General features: G+C 39.9%; 1 protein-coding gene and 1 long non-coding RNA gene across 2 annotated transcripts in view; one reads left to right on the top strand and one right to left on the bottom strand.

Annotated features, from left to right (window-relative positions):
• The window catches only part of fstl4 (follistatin-like 4), a 208,906-nt gene extending 204,560 nt beyond the window's left edge, over positions 1 to 4,346 (top strand). The window contains exon 16 of the mRNA XM_085289588.1: positions 80 to 4,346. Within this exon, the coding sequence (XP_085145714.1) occupies positions 80 to 779 (700 nt within the window). The 3' untranslated portion in view covers positions 780 to 4,346. The remainder of the gene's footprint in view (positions 1 to 79) is intronic.
• LOC146566049 (uncharacterized) overlaps positions 1 to 17,773 on the bottom strand; it is a 143,362-nt gene that overhangs the window by 21,870 nt on the left and 103,719 nt on the right. The window lies entirely within an intron of this gene.

Here is a 17,773-nt window from a genome sequence, read left to right as displayed (position 1 = left end):
AGAACCTCGATGTGTATTAATCACTGCACAAAAATTCTAGAAAGGCTATTAACCTCTTCTGTGAACTTTGCCAATTTAGGTTTGCCTTTGTCTTTCTCACAAATGAGCCCGCGGTTCACAAGATTGATCTGGAGACCCTTCACCGTGTCAAGACCATCAGCCTAAAGAACAACAGCTGCATCCCAGTGAGCATGGCCTACACACACCTGAGTGGCTTCTACTTCATCCAGTGCCAGACCAAGAGCCTTCTCGCCCCACAACAGCTTCTGATCGACAGTGTGACAGACGCCGTGATTGGGCCAAACCTCAATGTCACAGGCCAGGCTTTTGTGTCACCAGACGGGCGCTACATTGTGACACCTGACCCACAGAGCTCAAAGCTGATAGTACAGACAGTGTCATTCCAAGGGGAGCTGAGTCTGAACCAGGAAATAGACGAGCCTGTGGCGGTCTCTGATCTTGTTTTTCAACCTTCTTTCACGGAGTCCAACCAGCATGTGGCCGTTGCCACCTCGGGCTCAGGAACGGACCTGCTCTTTGCCGATCTGTCCTCAGGCCACATCGAGGTTCTCCGGAGCCTCAAGCAGCCCCTGGCCCCCCAAGCCTGGCCCTGGGGAGGCCCTAACAGAGTGGTTGTCTCCAGTGGGTTGTTTGGACAATATCTGGTGACACCATCAGCTGAGTCCCTCTTTGTTCTTAATGGCAAACAGAGAACGCCGCACTGCGAGGTGTCAGACATCAAGAGAGGCAACACAGTTGTCTGGGTTGGAGAGGTATGAGTGACAAGGAAAAACAAAAGTGAACAAGATTTAGAATTAGGGGGAAAACGGAAAGATCAGGCCAAATTACCTATTATTAAGATTTATGTGAACATAAGTTGTGGACTCAACCCTGGGACTGAGCAAGAGAGAAACCTGCCTGGGTTTGTTGTAACAAAAGTACACGTAAAAATAGAGTAATTGAGAAAATATTCCGAAAATCTGTTGTGATATTTATATTGGGAGAAAGTGTCAATGCCGTTCAGTGCAACAGTGATCTATGTGCACTTAACTATACAGAATTGTACATTATTGCACTTCCTTCCATGTTATCACAGCAAATAGATACCTGAAGAGGGGTTATAACAAACTATGAACTATGCACAATGCTCACTTTTTTTAGACTAAAAAGCTTTCCAGTTTTTGTTTATCTCAACAATGTTTGTCGTTTTCACCAGTGCCGCATATAATCACCACAAACTGTCTGTCCCGTCTGCCTTTAGTGTCCTGAGTGCGTGTCCTGAGTCCTTTTAAAAGCTACCACCACCATCTGTTTACTCGCCTTTGTCATGGTATTGTACTGTATTCTCCCTCTGAAAGCTTTCATTCTCCTAATGCTGGCAGAGGTTGGCTTTATACACGTGTAATACCCTTATTTACATTGTCTGTCCAAAGAGCTCAATTGGTCCGTTAGCCGTCGACAATGGATGTTGCAGTGGAAGCCTAGCCTGAAATGAAAAGTAGATCTTTTGGTCTCTTGCAATGTTATAATCTGTCCCCTGCTGTTTCACATTTATTCTGAACCTGCAGTACAGCTCTGAGCTGTGAAGCCTGAAAATGCCACTTATACCACTTAGCAGATTCCCTCAGGGTAATGACTCCAGTTTACACTGACCCATATGCTGAGGCCAAGCCAAAGTAGCATCAGTGCTGCTATCTGACAGGCTGTGAGCATTTGTAGATCTCCTAAGAGAGCCGTGCATCAAGATCAAACAAGTCAGGTAGACTAGACACTTCTCACTTGGTAATTAGTGAGAGAAAAAACTTTCTGGAAAGAAGTCACGCATGTACACAAAAATAAATTCTATATTTCAAAGTCTTGCAACCTGTTTCAAAAGTAGGGATACATTTTGACAGCAATATGTACTGTATTAAACAGTTTTCCTTTTTTTCAGGAATATTAATTGTCAAATTGCAAAAAGTACTAAGTGTGTTTATTACTTAAACACTGTATTCCTACTTTTGAACTAAAAAGGCTAGAGTGTCTGTCTGAGAGCAGCAAGTGAATAAACACCAGCAAATCTCCATCTGTCAAAATAGCAGATATTTCCTATCTGTGGTTGAACTGCATCATCTTCTGTGTAACTACATTTTCCACTTGCACTAATCATCATAATGATGATCCATTAGCAGCAATATAGCGCTGCGGCTTCTCTGCAGATGTAATAATGCCATCAAAAATTACTGGAACCATAAAGTCTCTTATCATTCCTGGCTTTTCATATTAGTGCCAGTCTATATATGAATGCAGAGCTTGGACAGCACTTTTGATGGTTTTTACATAGTAGATGAAAATTGGCTACAGTTTGGGGGTAATTACTTTTTTTTTTTTTTTTTTTTTGCCTTTTTGTCTTTGTGAGACTTTTAGTAAGCTACTTTAGGAAAAGCACTTATGTGATGTTATGTGGAATATACAGAACATAAAGTTTAAAAAAAAATTAAATCAAAAGTTTTTCAGATCTGCCAATTATGTAAGGACAGTCTGACTTGCCACAGAAGAAAAAAATAAAAATCATTTATTTGACCTAGTCGCACAATGCTTCTACATTTGATACTGAATGTAACTAAAATAAGTATCAAACATGAGCTTGGTGTGAAACAGTTGTTCATTCATCGAGTCACCATGACAAGCAGTTCTATTACATTTCAGGCATATTTTCATACAGTGAGTTTCAAGTGGTACAAGTTCAGTTTTGTCTCACGTCAACAGCTGCCTCAGGGTCTTTGTGCCAGTTTTTATAATCAGTTATAAAAACACCTGAAATTGTAACGTTCTCCCACAGTTGGCCTGCTTGTCTCACATATTTAACAGGTGTTTAACATGACCCTCTTCTTTTTTAGAGACCTTTTTTGGCAACTATTCAATTAATTTGCTCTGCATTTCTCTCACAGTATGCTGTTCTTAACATTTGATTAATTCAGACGCTGCTAATACAAAATCAGGACTTGAAGCTGTGTTCTGAAGATCTTTGTGACAGCGTAGATTTTACATTTGTGTAGGTAAAAGCATTATTCTTTGCACGAAGCCCAGCGTGGAGTTGCTGGTAATTAAATCACGTTTAAAAAAACAAACAAAAACCAGTACTTTACAAAACAGTAGGATCAATGCTTAATCACGTGGCAAGAGGAATATTTTTGTTAATTTTTGTGAATTTAAATCTTGTACATGTTGTCATCACAGCACAAATGCTCACAGCCTTTGAGATCCAACAGTTCCTGACCTTTTAATGGCAGGCCGTGAATATTAAAGACATAATTAAACGTCATTTACCAAGATGTCAAAGACCAGCTTGAGTGTGAAAAAACTACTGTAAATCCAAATGGAGTCTTGTGGTGTATCTGCAACCTAAATGAAATAATAATCATTTTTCCTAATACGTAGTTGTGCCTGTTACTCCAGTCCCCAATGCGATGTAATGTGTAGGGTAGAACACAGGAGCGAAGCAGATTCGTCCTTCTTGTTTGTGACTTCGGTATTTGCTGCTAATCTGCCATGAAAACCGTTCCGGCATGAAAGTATGACTGAATTAACTTTCTGAAGGCAAAGATTCAATGATGTTTCCTAGACCACTGTTGCACTGAGGAGAGAAAAATATACGTATATATATATAAATATATATCTGACATACATTTATGCTATCATGCTTTTAATGGAAATTTCTTAAATTTTTAATCCAGTTTTCTGTCTCAAAAAAAAAGAATAAATCTGGCTCTGATGCTTCCTAAAGTCACTATCCCATCCAAAGTCACTTCCCAATGGCTCTAATCAAGTAATAAACAGTATTTGACAACTCTTAACACATGCATGTAATGAAAATAGGCCTCCAGTATGATCACGGACCTCTTGGTGATCTCTCACAGTCACATACAGTTCACAGTTGCTTGTATAAAAGTCACTTTTATGTCTTCTCATTGTCACGTCTTTCAGCTTTTCTCTTAAGGTCGATTGAGCAGTAAAACATTGCTACTAGAGTCAAGGAGAGCAAGAACAAAGAGACTGCACCTGCGCTTGCTGATATAACTACATAACTGGCTCACTTATGTTGTTTGTTTGGATCTACCTTCAGTGTCACATGACTATTTCTGTACCTCTCCTTTAACCCTAAAGTAAGGGGCTGAAGAGCTGAACCGCTTGGTGTGATAGACATTGATAGGAACCACTGTTGTAGATATCATTGTTCATGTTTAGAACACGTTCAGACATGACAAAACTGACTGTACAGTTTTCTTTATGCATTTTGTGTGTTCTGGTTTATGAGGGAATTGTTTTGTAAGAAAAAAATCGAAATAAATATATTGTAAAAATCATTCAAGTGTGTTTTCACTTCATTACTGTTAGAAACTGGGATAAGCTAGCTAATTAATTTGTCTATTGCACTAATTTGATTATTTATAGCGCTTCACAATTCCCCCTTTTTTAAATCTTTGTCAATATCAATTTGGGGTTTTTTTTTTAGTTTTTTTTTTTTTTTTGCATCTAACCTGGTTTGCATGTGAACATGGCCACAAATTTGCTGGTAATTAGAACTATATTCTATATTATTCTGTCCAAGTGCCAAGTATAAAAAATGAATTACATTACAAATAGACTCAAGCATTCTGAAATCCCATTTGATACCCATTTTGGGTGTTTTTTGGTCATTCGATGGTTATCAAATCAGATTATTTGTAATCACACATTGCCAGCAGCTGCTAGTAGGCTCAGTACGTTGCTGTCATCTCATTCAACAGTGGTCACTTCATATTGCTTAACAAATGTGATCACTGAGTGTTTTCACTTTAAAGTCTGTATAAGGCGGCAGTGGTTGCATGAACTATGAGACATAAGTTCAAGATCCCCTTTTTTCCTTCTTTTTGACCTTCTGTTTCCATGATTGCTGAAGATTTTAAGTGTGCTGCTTAACACGTGCTGAGGCTGGTAGTAGTCACGGAAATATTCATGCCAATTCACACATCCAAATCAGCTGATTCAGTCACATATATTAGTTCACACATATGAATGTCGTATATTATGGTTCTAGTTAGCTGGTTGAACATAAACAAGACAGTGAATCCATTGTAATCTGTGGATTTTGCAGGTATCACATTAGCAGTGCTAATGATATAAGTGTTCATGGACTCAAAACAATACACAGTGAGATAACAAATCTGAACAGTATGAACAATGCACTTGTTCTTCCTTGTTTTCATGTCCAATGTGTTGAACTTCAAATGTTATAATCATTGAGGCCTTTGATCATCTCAAAGCTGGTCATAGGTAGTGTTACAATCTTACGTACAGTACAGGTTCATGGGTAAACGCCATGTTATTCAGTCTTCAAATAAGACCACCAAAACACACACCTATTGTTTATCTGTCTACCTTGAAAACTTTGTAGCTAACAAGGTTAGACAGACTTTAGCACTGCCTGTGACATTCACCCCGTCCCTGCCCATTTCACAGCCTTTTTATGGCTCTGCCTGTTGATGAGGTGGCATCGAGCTGGCCTTAACTCTTGCATAAGATCATGAAATCTATTGTCTTTCTGTGCTCAACCCGCTCCAACAATCTATGGCCATTACTTGCTACACGGTTTTACAGAGAGACGTTGTCAATATGCTTTTCATCAGTGTCAAGAGTGACAGAAAGGGAGGAAAGACAGAATAAAAGACTTCCTGGAGCCAAACAACAGTGAGTTAAGTGAATCTGATCACACAGACAATTACCATCCTGTTCACACCTGCTTCAATTTCCTATGAATCAGAAAAGAAAGGAAGACACCATCGTTTATCCGACTAAGACCACAAGAGGATTATAGCTCGCAAACACATCTGCAAATAATGAGGATATGAGGGAATTTTCTTGATATTTATAATCTGATTCCAATATTGTCTGATTTCTAAAATGCATTTTTAAAAATATTTTAGCTGCATTTAAATATCAGCAAAAGTATAAGACCACACAAATCTAATTAGTAGCTGCTTTTGATTTCACTGAAACAGCAACAATAAACTCTCAGTTGCCATTTCAAGTGACTTGTATCTGAAAAAAGTCCAGATAAGACTTTGTCTTTGGACAAACATACGTGTGTCTCTGTTGTCTTCCAAGCTGATTACAATCTGTTTGCAAAAGACATGAATATCAAAACAAATGACCCTCCTGCAGTCCAGAGGTTGAGGTTAATGCACCTGGATCTGAATCTGACGTGTGCAAAAAAAAGAAAGAAAAGAAACCAGGAGAGTAGGTTACAGTGCTAATCAATTTTGTTACAGGAATAACAGTTATACAAACAAAAAGCCACTACTTCATTATCCAGTATATTAAAATTTAAAAGTATAAATTGGTTTAGGTACATTGAAACTTCAAGACCTTTTGCTCTATAGCAGGTTTCAATGCTTGTTCTGTATCATTTCAGATGCCTCATCACATGGACCCATGTTTACAGCGGTATTAACAACAAAGAAAATAGACTGACAGAGCTTACACGTTTACAATGAATTTCAAGGCCCAGAGGGACACTTGGAGCTCAGTTGAGTCAATACATACACTATTACTAAATGCACAACGTCATGATAAAATTTGTTAAATAAGCAGAAGACTGAAAAGATGACATAGCAGACTGGTGCAAAAAAGTAAACTGTGTGTAAACTGGAATGACACTTCAGTGTGGATTGATCTATATTTGATCAAATGGAAAAATCTGTTCAGTGAGCTGGATGACTGACAGAGGAAAAATTGTGGGTTGCCCTTTAGGTTGAGTAAAGGTTCTAAAAACGTCTTGGAAAGATGGATGCATTTTACACCTTTCAACATCTGGTTAGGTTCTGGTCAAGCCACCTCCGTTGGTGGTAGGAGATACAGTTTCACTGAGGAAAGATATCTCAGTCTGTCCTAAATGCTTTTTGAGGCAATTCAAATAAACTAAGTGAAAATTATAGAAGTTACAAATACTTCTACTTAAAATAATCTGTTTTTAAGCAGGATTGAGTTTATAAGAAAAATTAACTGGCGTCATAGATGTGCACTGCATATTTTGCACATTTTTTGCACTTAAATGTTTCAAATCAAACAAATTTTTAATATTAGACAATGACAACCCAAGTAAATAAAAAATGCAGTTTTCACATGATGATTCCATCTAATATGCGAAAAGGGTATCCAAACTTACTTGGCCCTATGTAAAAAAGTCATTCCCCCTAATCACAAACTAAGTGGGATTAACCAAATTTTTGGAAGGCTGAGTTCAATTTTACCAGCCACACCCAGGTCTGATTACTGACAGACCTGTTAAATCAAGAAATCACTTCAGCAGAGCCTGTCTGAAAAAGTGAAGGAGGGTAAAAAGATGTCAAAAAGCAATGAAACGGGCTACAGTCTAAAGAAAAACATGAAAAACAAAGTCATTGACATTACTCTGGAAAGGGTTAAAAAAAAAAAAAAGCAATTTCTAAGCCTTTGGGATGCAAACAACTCACAGTTAGAGCCAATTGCCACAAACTGAGAAAACCTAGAGCAGTGAGGAACGCTCCCAGGAGCCAGCCTACCAAAATTGCATCAACCACTCATCCAGGAGGTCACAAAAGAAACCAGAACAACATCTAAAGAACTGCAGGCCTCACTTTTCTTGGTTAAGGTCAGTGTTCATGGTTCAACAATTGGAGAGAGACTGAGCAAAAATGGCATTCAGTGGAAGAGTTACAAGGCAAAAAACACTGCAAAAGAACACAAAGACTCATCTTCCATTTGCCAAAAAACATCTTGATGAAGACTTGAGGGAAAATATTATGTGGACTGATGAGACAAAGGTTTCTGAAACTTTTTTACTCTGGTTAACTTTTTCTAACATTTAAATTTGTTTGGTGATCTGAAACATAACGTGTGACAAATATGCTAAAAAAATAAAAACTCTGAAAGGCGTCATGCTTTTTCACTGCACTACACACAAAACTTGCCACTCTGGTGTGTCAGTAATATAACAGATTTGACATATACCTACCATTACCTCTGGCAGTAACTTAAAACTCAGTTCAAGTAAGTTGTGGTACCATAACTTAATCTGTCTTGTATAACTAAACCCAACTATTATCCCAATTTTAGGATCAAATTTAAAATTTGGCCTTATGGTGGTGCTGGATGAACTGTTAGGAGATGACAACAGCTATGAAAATTTTTCCAAGAGCAGACATAAAGCAGCCCTACTGGGATTTGCAGGTCAGTTCAAGTTCCCAAAACATTGGCATGTAATGGAAACTTCTTTGAGTCCAGATGTGGTGCTTACATCAGTCTTCTCCAAGCAGGTCCTCATCTTAGAGCTGATGGTCCTCTCTGGGAGGACCAGAGGAGGCGAATGAAAGAAAACATTTTAAAAACATGCAGTGGAGTTCTGTAAGAGGAGAGATTGGAAGGCAAGCTGTAAGTTCACAAATATTTGGGTACAGAGGTTTCAGTGTGGAACATCTTGATGGTACTCGACATGACAGGGACTGCAAAAAAGAAAGCATTCAAGTCCACCATGCAGGCACAAAAGGACAAAGGATCTCTAGATGGCTTTAGATCAGGATAAATGGTCCATGTGCCAAAGCTGTTGGTGAACAAGTCAAGGCCTGATCAACCAAAGGTTCCTGAGTGTATGGTGTATGATGTATGTATGTATGACGTTGCAAGTCCCTAAATATCTAAAGACCTTAAGTACATCAGTCAAGATGTGTCTGGTCACAGCCTAGGATTTATCTTTGTCTTGACTACGTTCAAAACTTTCTGGCAGCAAACAAACCCTGGAGATATGCCCCCACTGTCACATGCACAGGACTCAAGAGATCAGAGTTCACAGCAAGTATTATACAGTAAAGTAATACATATATACAACAATCACAAGGTAACAAGGGAAATTGTGCTCCAGGGAGGAAGGAAATCTACACATGCGATCCATGGAATCCAGGATTCTGTGCTCAGGAAACAGATGGTAAAAATCTATAGATGCAGAAGCAGAGAAAAAACACACAAAGAAGCAGGAGCCGGGGTTTTAACTAACTGAGTAGCTCAACGAAGACTGATCCTCAGCCAATACCTTAAGTAGTGACTTCTTGGCAAGGTCATCAGAAAGCACAGGTGTGTTCGGCCTGAGGCGGGATTCGGTGAAGAGTCCCGCCCTCAAACACAGACACAAACAAACGAGTACAGAGAGACAAGAACGGAGAAAGACAGAAAGAAAGAAAGAAAAACAAAACCTGGAGCTGACAGCCAAGGACAACTGAGGGACTACGACACCTACATGTACACTGAAACAATGAAACAATGTATGATAAAAATCTAGTTGAATGAATATGGTTAATTTGATATAAATTAACTGGGCTCATATTTCAGACATTTGGGATTTTTGCAATATAAACATTGCCTGAGAGTCTTTCTAATCACCCTAAGGAATAGGGAAAAGATGACTTAAATAGTCTGGGAAACTGTCCATCTTGCTAGAGTATGGGAAAGATCCTGATCACATCACAAAGTCTACATCTGTTACAGTGTTACACTGTTTCACATGAGCCTCGGGAAAAAAGTAATAAAATCATTTTACTCCTGTTTATGTGCCATGCACAAGGCTAAACTAAAATCAGCATTTAAACTGTGCATGCCTCCTCAGGATTAACCGGGGCTTGATATGGAAACAGTTTAAGTATATAGTTAATATTTGCAAACAAAGAAAAGCAAATTAAAAATTTAGTTGCCAAAGCTACAAATCACTATAACATGGTGAAATAACTGTAGTGCAGATATTTACAATCATGATTTTCGATAAAGATATTTAACTTCTTTATTCTTCGTTTTAGTTGTTTTATATTAAAGTCTTGGATGTCTCTTCCTATGTGGCAAAGTCATAATCATCAATGTGCCTTCATGAGCTCATGAGGGCCAGCAAACCTTAAATTGCCTCAGCAGACTCATCTGGATGAATTTCATTCACACTAACAAGATTGCAAACACCCCACAGCAATCCCACAGGAAAACAGGCCTGGGTCAAATATCACTCAAATATCACCCCACTGCATGGGATCAGACATATTTGTTTGCCAGTGAATGGTGGAATGTGGTAGATGTGAGTTAGAACAATCAGATTTTTAATTACATAGTAATGCAACTCATGTTCATTTTACGTGCAGTGAAGTTTGTCAGTAATGTCTCCATGATCCTGCCCCCATGCTCCACAAGGATCCAGCACTCATCATCTCTTCCTCCACTTGGTCCATACAACAAGATACCAATGAAAGTTCTGTCTTCCTCAAACAACAAGTGTAACTTGAATAAATAGATCTAGTGATTATTACAGCTTTCGAGAGAGTCCACAGTCTGAGGTTTATTTAAGCTTTTTATTTTATTTTTTTATTTTTTATTTTTTATTTTTTCTCCCCTGTCCCATTTGGTTCTTTAGCCATCAGAATTGTTGTCTGAAGACCAACAAGGATACCCAATGGATTTACTTTGCCAAATGGATCATCGTGGCATTGCCGTATTGGTCCATTTGGTCGATCTTTGTTTTTATTATTTATTATATTTTATTTTCAGATGTTACAGACGGGACAGACATGAGTGAGGGATAGGAAAGGGAGAAAGAAAGAGGAAGGAAAGGAAAAACAGAAGGGGAGAGGGACAGTGAGAAGGGGGGGGGAGAAAAAAAAATAAAAATCTCCTGGATCACCTGTTGAGAGAAGAATAGAAAACAAGCAAAAAAAAGACAAAAAAAAAACAAAGCAACATACTAAACACAACACCATCGCATTAATCTAGCTAAGTGTAAACAGCAGTAAATACTAAATATTCAATGTTGTTGTGCAGCACGCAGGACAGATGTGCTTCGAAGTAGCAGCCAAGAAAGGTGTAATTTGGGTCTACGAGCAGTGAACACCCGTGTGCATACCTGTGTGGATCAGCATGCTTGCATTCCAAAGGTTTCTCCATGTAACGATCTGCTAGGGAGTGTGGGGGGGCCACAGCCCCGTCCTCCAGGGTGTGAAGCAGGTATGGAGGAGATCAAAACTCCAGACATCCAGAGGTCCCCAGAACACAAGAGACCAAGGAAGACCAACAGAGGGGCAGCCGCGCCACTGTTCCAGTAAGAGCTGAGGAGAGTCCCAGATGAGGGTTCACTCAGCAGCCGCGGAGCAGAAGCCAGGGAGAGTTGCAGTGACGCATCCATGAGCTCCGCCGGCCGCCAGCTGTGCCTGAGTGACCGAGCCCCAGGCCGAGAGGCCGGGGGCACCCCACCCCCGAAGGGGCCCGAGCGAGCGCCAGGCTCCAGGCCCCGATAAGCGGCCGCCAAGGAGTGAGCCGGTGTGTACCTGGACGCCCATCCCCAGACACAAAGAACCACCAACGCACCGACACCTGAGGGAGTCCGCCACCGGCAGGGGAAGTGGTAGGTGGAGATAGGCCTCCAAACCTTGGAGGGCCTGAGGTGACCCCAGAGAGGTGGTGTCTGATACCCAGCCTGACATATAGACACAGACATACAGGCACACACAGACACAAACATCCATTCCCCCCCTCATGCTCTCATATGCACTCACTCCACACTCAACCAACGTGGAGACAGACATAAAGAGACGCTGTACACACGATCACACTCCCCAAGCGTACTCTACAAACCGGGTCTAGGTACCCTTGCCCCTGGAGGGGGGAACCGCACCCAGACCCAGGTGGTGTTACCCTTTTCCCTGCGGTGGGGAGAGGCAGACCACTCCGACTCCGTAGCAGCAGGGAGGCCCCACACTCCAGACCGCAGTCGGACGGCCAACTCCACCTAGCCCTCCCGCTCCAGCAGGCCGCAGAGAATGGGGGTGGGAGAAGACTCCAAACCTCCCTCCACCCGCTCATTGTAGTGTTGATGCATGTATGTTCTAAGGTGCAATTAAAACCCAGGAGGGCATGGAGCTACCTGCTAAGGAGCAGCAGGTAAGCACATAGTCCCTCCTGATAGCCCTCAATGACTAAGTGTATTTAAAATTGAGAGGTGGGCAACGACGCCAGGGGTGAGGTGTACACCCTGATGGTAATTTGGACTCTGTGATTGTGCCCACCCCCAAGATCCTATATGTATGTGTAATGAGAGTGTGAATAATGTGAATGTCTAAGTTGTGGGATAAAATTGAGGCAGAGGCAGCCAGAAGGGGACAGAGGGGGGGTAGCCTCCTCTGCACCCTGGTGACATACCCCTACTCCAAGGCCCTGCATGTGTGGGTGGTTGTGGTGGAGCGGGAAGAGGGAGGCAGCTGGAGATGGGGAGGTTTATTTAAGCTAACGTGACAAACTCACAGCATCATCCTTAACTAGGGTACCACAAACCCAAAACAGATTAAGCCTTGATAAAGTAATAGACAATCACAATGTAGAGCAATTATTGTTAAAGCAATCAACTTATATAGCAATTTTCTTCTCAATTTGTGCTCAAAGTGCTTTCTTTACCCAAGCACCATTGTGTATACCTTATTTTTCTGACTCTATGGCGCACCACATTATAAGGCGCAATATCAATGAATTGGTCTGTTTTCATACATAAGGCTTAGCAGATTATAAGGCGCATTAAGCGAAACAAAACAGTCAGATAAGTCAAACTTTATTAAACTCATTCACAATAACTCTCAACATTGCAGGTCATCTTCTTGCTTCCTCCACTTCTGTACCATTGATTCATTAATGTTGAATTCTCCTGCGGCTGCTCTATTGCTATGTTCTCCTGCGTGACTGATAGCCTCGAGTTTGAAATCCGCTTTGTAAGCATGTCTCGGGTGCCATTTTGGGGTCCTTATACACACACCATAATATTATGTTGAAGTACAGTACGTATTACTCCGCGAGGCTCCTGACTACGGTAGCTGTAATGCTCCGACAATCCATCGAGCGGTGCGGCTTCGTAGCTTACCAAGGTTTTACTAGAACATTTTGACAGATTTTTGAGCGCCATGTCCCACATAAAATCGGTTTGAGGTTAGTAAGCACAACCAGAATTAATACATAAGGCACACCAAATTATGAGCGTGCTGTTGATTTTTGAGAAAATTAAAGGATTTTAAGTGCACCTTATATTCTGAAAAATACGGTACCTAAGTATCTTGTGCCAAATATTTACACACACATCTGAGGGGCATCAGAGGCAACTTAGGGATCAGTGTCTTGCCTAAGAATACTTTAGCATCCAGACTAGGAGAGCCAGGGATTGAACCACGAACCTTCCCAATCCACTCTACCTCCTGAGCCACAGCCCCTCGCAGTCACAGCAAGAAGAAATCAGCAGTTTCACATGTATTTTCCACAAATGACAGTGCAAGTTCAGGAAGTAAGAGTAATATATTTTCCAGCATGTCTATTACCATTGAAGCTTTTCAGAAAAGGCAAAACATTTTGAGCAAATAAATAAATAAATAAAGTAAATATTTATGGATAAAACTGAATTAATTGTTTTTTAAAAAGTATAATAATAAACATAGTTAGGCTCATATTGCCTTAATACAGTAACAAGCTAAATGTTTGCTTGATTAGATCTTAACTGGTTCATTGTGCAATCAGCTAATTGTTGCAGCTCATACTAGAAGTACTTGATTCTTCATCTTGGTTGTTATTCCCACACTGAACATAATCTATAAAAGATCTATAAGAGATCTATAAGAGATCATAAACCCAGTTTAAGCAGAGACTCGCCTGTGATGTGAATGAATCATTAACCATAGGAAAACATGATGAAATTGAAGGATGCTCTCTCATAAACACCTGCAACAACGTGGGCAACATTTTCCCAAACAGTGTAATTTAACTGTCAAATAAAACTTTTTTGAGTTTGAGAAAGTTTGAACATAGCATTCTCCAAAGGGCCTATAAAGTATTAATGAATCATCTTTTTTTAGGCGTATGATATGGTACCAGGGCACAGTAAGGGAATAAAAGGCTTTGGGGGCAATCTCAAAACTCCAGTGGAGGGATGGGATAGTGGAAACAAAAAAATACAGTTTTGATTGCACTTTTCCTCTTCAGAAAACAAAGTAATGTATATGTTTGTGGCTGGATCAAATACCTAATGTTTGAATTCAGGGGACAGACACCTTGTCTCTAAAAGCAGATGTTTTGGCAATTAGCACATCTGGAGCTTCCAGGTGTGCATTAACACAACGCAACAATGCTTCTAAGAATGGATGTTCTAGCAAATTCTGACCAAAATCAGATGCTGCTCAGATTAATTTTTAAAGCTACGTCTCAGACTCTACCGCATGGAAGCTAAGAAAATTTTTGAGTTAAGTCAACAGAATTCTGGCCAACAGCCTCGGTTAGCACAACATAGATTCTGACCTGTGGTTACATAATAAAGTTCTTCTTTATACCACAACTGTTGCTGGAGCGTTAACCACTTTAGACACTGAAAGAAAAAGCCTTTTCTCAACGTTTCCAAACATGGCCGCACAGCTTAGGTTTGCAAAGCTGCACCTAAACAAACAAGAAGAAAACCAATATCCTTTGGACAGACAAGGACAAAGTGGAGATGTTTAACCATAGCGCACAACATCAAAGCTGGCAAAAACTTACACAGCATATCAGCACAAACACCTGATACAAGCGTCAAGCAACGTGGTGAACATGGCAACCTAGACACTTCACCCCCGTTGCCTACTGGTGGCATCAGAGGGCCCGGTGGCGCCAGTGTCTGGCAGCCTCGCTTCTGTCAGTGCGCCTCAGGGTGGCTGTGGCTACAATGTAGCTTGCCATCACCAGTGTGTGGATGTGTGTGTGAATGGTTGGATGACTGGATGTGTAAAGCACTTTGGGGTCCTTAAGGACTAGAAAAGCGCTATACAAATACAGGCCATTTACCTTGTAGTCACTGAGACAACCAGGAACTCCTCTGTGTACCAAAGTACACTAGAGGAAAATGCAAGGCCATCTGTCCAACAGCTGAGTCATGCAATAGGACAGTTATCCCAAGCATGGCAGCAAATTTACAACAGAATGGTTGAAAAGGCTAATGCAATGGGCCAGTCAAAGCCCAGAACTCAACCCAAATGAAATGCTGTGGTAACACATTAAGAGAGCTATACACAAATGAATGCCCTCAAACCTCAATAAACTGAAGAAATGTTATAAAGAAGAGTGTGCCGAAATTTCTCCAAAACAATATGAAAGACTGATAAAGTCATATTGAAAATGATTACTTCAAGTTATTGCTGCCATAGGCAGTTCTACAAGCTCCAAGTCCTGCGAAAACTTTCTTTTTCACGACTGTCTCTGTGTAACATACCAAAACATGACTTTTTTTCATTCACTTTATTCCTTCAACTTTCTCATGGTTTTGACAGTCCTTGAAATGTGCTCTTGGATACTAGCAGTAAAAAGGTTGTTATAAATAAGTACAGAGTACTTCATTGTACTTCACTGGTGTCACCTACCACCTCTGACTGCAAGTAAACAGAGCCTCTGTCCCTCTTGTCTATTTATGTTATACTTTCATTTAAAAAATGCAAGCAGTAAAAGAATGTCACCGCAGGTCATGTTTTGGTTCAGGAAGTAAATATAATTCATTGTTTGAGCAAGCAACAGAGAGCGAGAACTCTTTTTTTTTTACAAGGGAGGACAGTCATTATCTCCACAGACAAAACAGCTCACTTGTCAGGCAACTGCAAACATTAACTGTTTGAACAAACAACAGGCACTGTTGTTCTGCTGAAGACGGTCCAAAGCAAGTGCTAAATGCCAACCAATAACTTCCACACTGAAAATCTAAGAATTGGCACTTTTTTATGCAGATCAGGGAATGTCTGATCAAAGAAATACATGAGATCAAGTGTTCCCTGACAGCTTTTGAAATCCAACCGATTGCAGTCAATACGCTAAAACATTAAATTACATATATTATACGACAAAGGTGTTTTTTTAGTTGCGGCTGGCAAATTGTGACCAGAACTGAGAAGGACAGATTTTACCTACAGTCAAGGCAGCAGCTGGAGTTCGGATTCACACTCCTTGATTCTGTGCTAAATAAAAATTTTATTGTAGCTGAAAAAATAACTTCATATCAGTACAGTGCAGTGAGTTTCTGTGGGCTGCTGATGCAACATGTGGCCAGATCACTAATGAGAGACACCACTGTGATACTTTCGTCACATGTTTTGGTGCTTACGCAGCAGATAAAAGGAATCCATGTATATTATTTCAGCTTTGTATCAGCCATTAGAGTTGAAAGTAAAAAAAAAGTAACAGCTATAAATGTAAATGTCACACGTCTACATTTTTTTTTTGCAGTTTCTGTTAGTGGCTAAAGTGAAGTGCAAGCAAATTACTATCATTGCAGCAGAGGTGTAAGTAATAATGACAGGTGTTAGGGCTCATTTTGTTGTTGGTTATAATGAAGAGAGTGTCAGAAGGTATGCTCAGCAACTTATGTGCAAGAACCTAAATTATTCATCGGAAAGGAATAAAATCACTTCATAACACTGACAACAACAAAGAATAAGAAGTGTCAAGTTTTAGCCCTGTAACCAGATAGAAATGGGTATGACGTTTAAATTCTGGATGCCTTTATCATGTAAAATAATCCAGCTATTGTTCTTAGTGCTTTGTGTGTTTAGTTTATTAGGCTTGTATATGTAAATATCAGCAAAAGTACAGATTTTCTTTGCTTAAGTACAAGTAAAGATATCTGTGTTAAAAAAATACTTGAGTAAAGAAGTTTCTTCAGTACTTTACTGAAGTAAAAGTGAAGAAGTAGGAGCCCTGAAATGTGCTCAAAGCAAGGAAGTATACAGTAGCTCCTTGAAGGACAGTTCTAGGTAATTGAACCAAATGTTTCACAGCTATCATGGCTGATTTCCATCCTCACACTGACAGTACACTGTCTTTAGACTAGACTGTATACAGTTAGTTTAAACTTGGAAGTGAATGAATCTAAGCAGCAGCATCTTAAATGCAACTCCTCTACTACACTTAATGTAAACCTAAATCTGATCCTGAGCACCACAGCTCTGTGCACCAGTCGCACAAACTGCTCTAATGCAAGCTAACCTGTTTATCCTGCACAAAACTAACCAGAATTGTCATGCAAAATTTGAATAACATAAGGCTAGTATACTCAGTTTGGTTAGCAGGATGTCTCAAAAAATGAAAATACGTAATATATTAAAACACATCATATTTAGATCCAATATGTGATTAAAACTATGACATTACATTTGCAGTTTATCAAGTGTGACTCAGCTGTCCTTACCTTTAAATAAAATCTCTCTCCTTCCTCTCCTGTTCTGCGTTACTACATGGTTCTTCGAGTGAAGTTGGCTCTTGTTTGTTAATGTTTGTTAATCTGACAGAAAGTTTGAATATGAAATTACCTGCCACTTAAAAAAAACCTCACTAACTTCAGGCCTCCTCTTCTGGAGTGCTAGCTTGACACTGAAAACACACATGTGAACACATTGTCCGCTCTTAAGTAAATAGTTGTTTATTTATATATATGCCTCTGCTGGTTATTCCAAGATCTCCTAAATCTTCCCATTGAAATCAGAATGCCAATATCTGTATTTGTTGTCTGTTCGTTTATCTGTTTGTTAGCAGTCTAGCATCCACAGTTTTCAAGATATCATTTTCAATTTTTGTGTGATGGTAGATACCAGTAATAGCTCTGGCCGATTTAATTTGTGAAAATCCGTAAAACCTGATGTGTTCATAGGTTGTCTAAGTCTCAAGGTCAAAGATGACCTTTAAAAAAAATTTCAAGAAACCATATGGAGTA

The sequence above is a fragment of the Mchenga conophoros genome, linkage group LG10, assembly GCF_057382185.1.
Source record: "Mchenga conophoros isolate Kocher_MC1m ecotype Shallow Benthic linkage group LG10, M_conophoros_male_GT1.1, whole genome shotgun sequence".
NCBI lineage: Eukaryota > Metazoa > Chordata > Actinopteri > Cichliformes > Cichlidae > Mchenga > Mchenga conophoros.
This window is presented reverse-complemented; position numbering and strand designations above follow the sequence as displayed.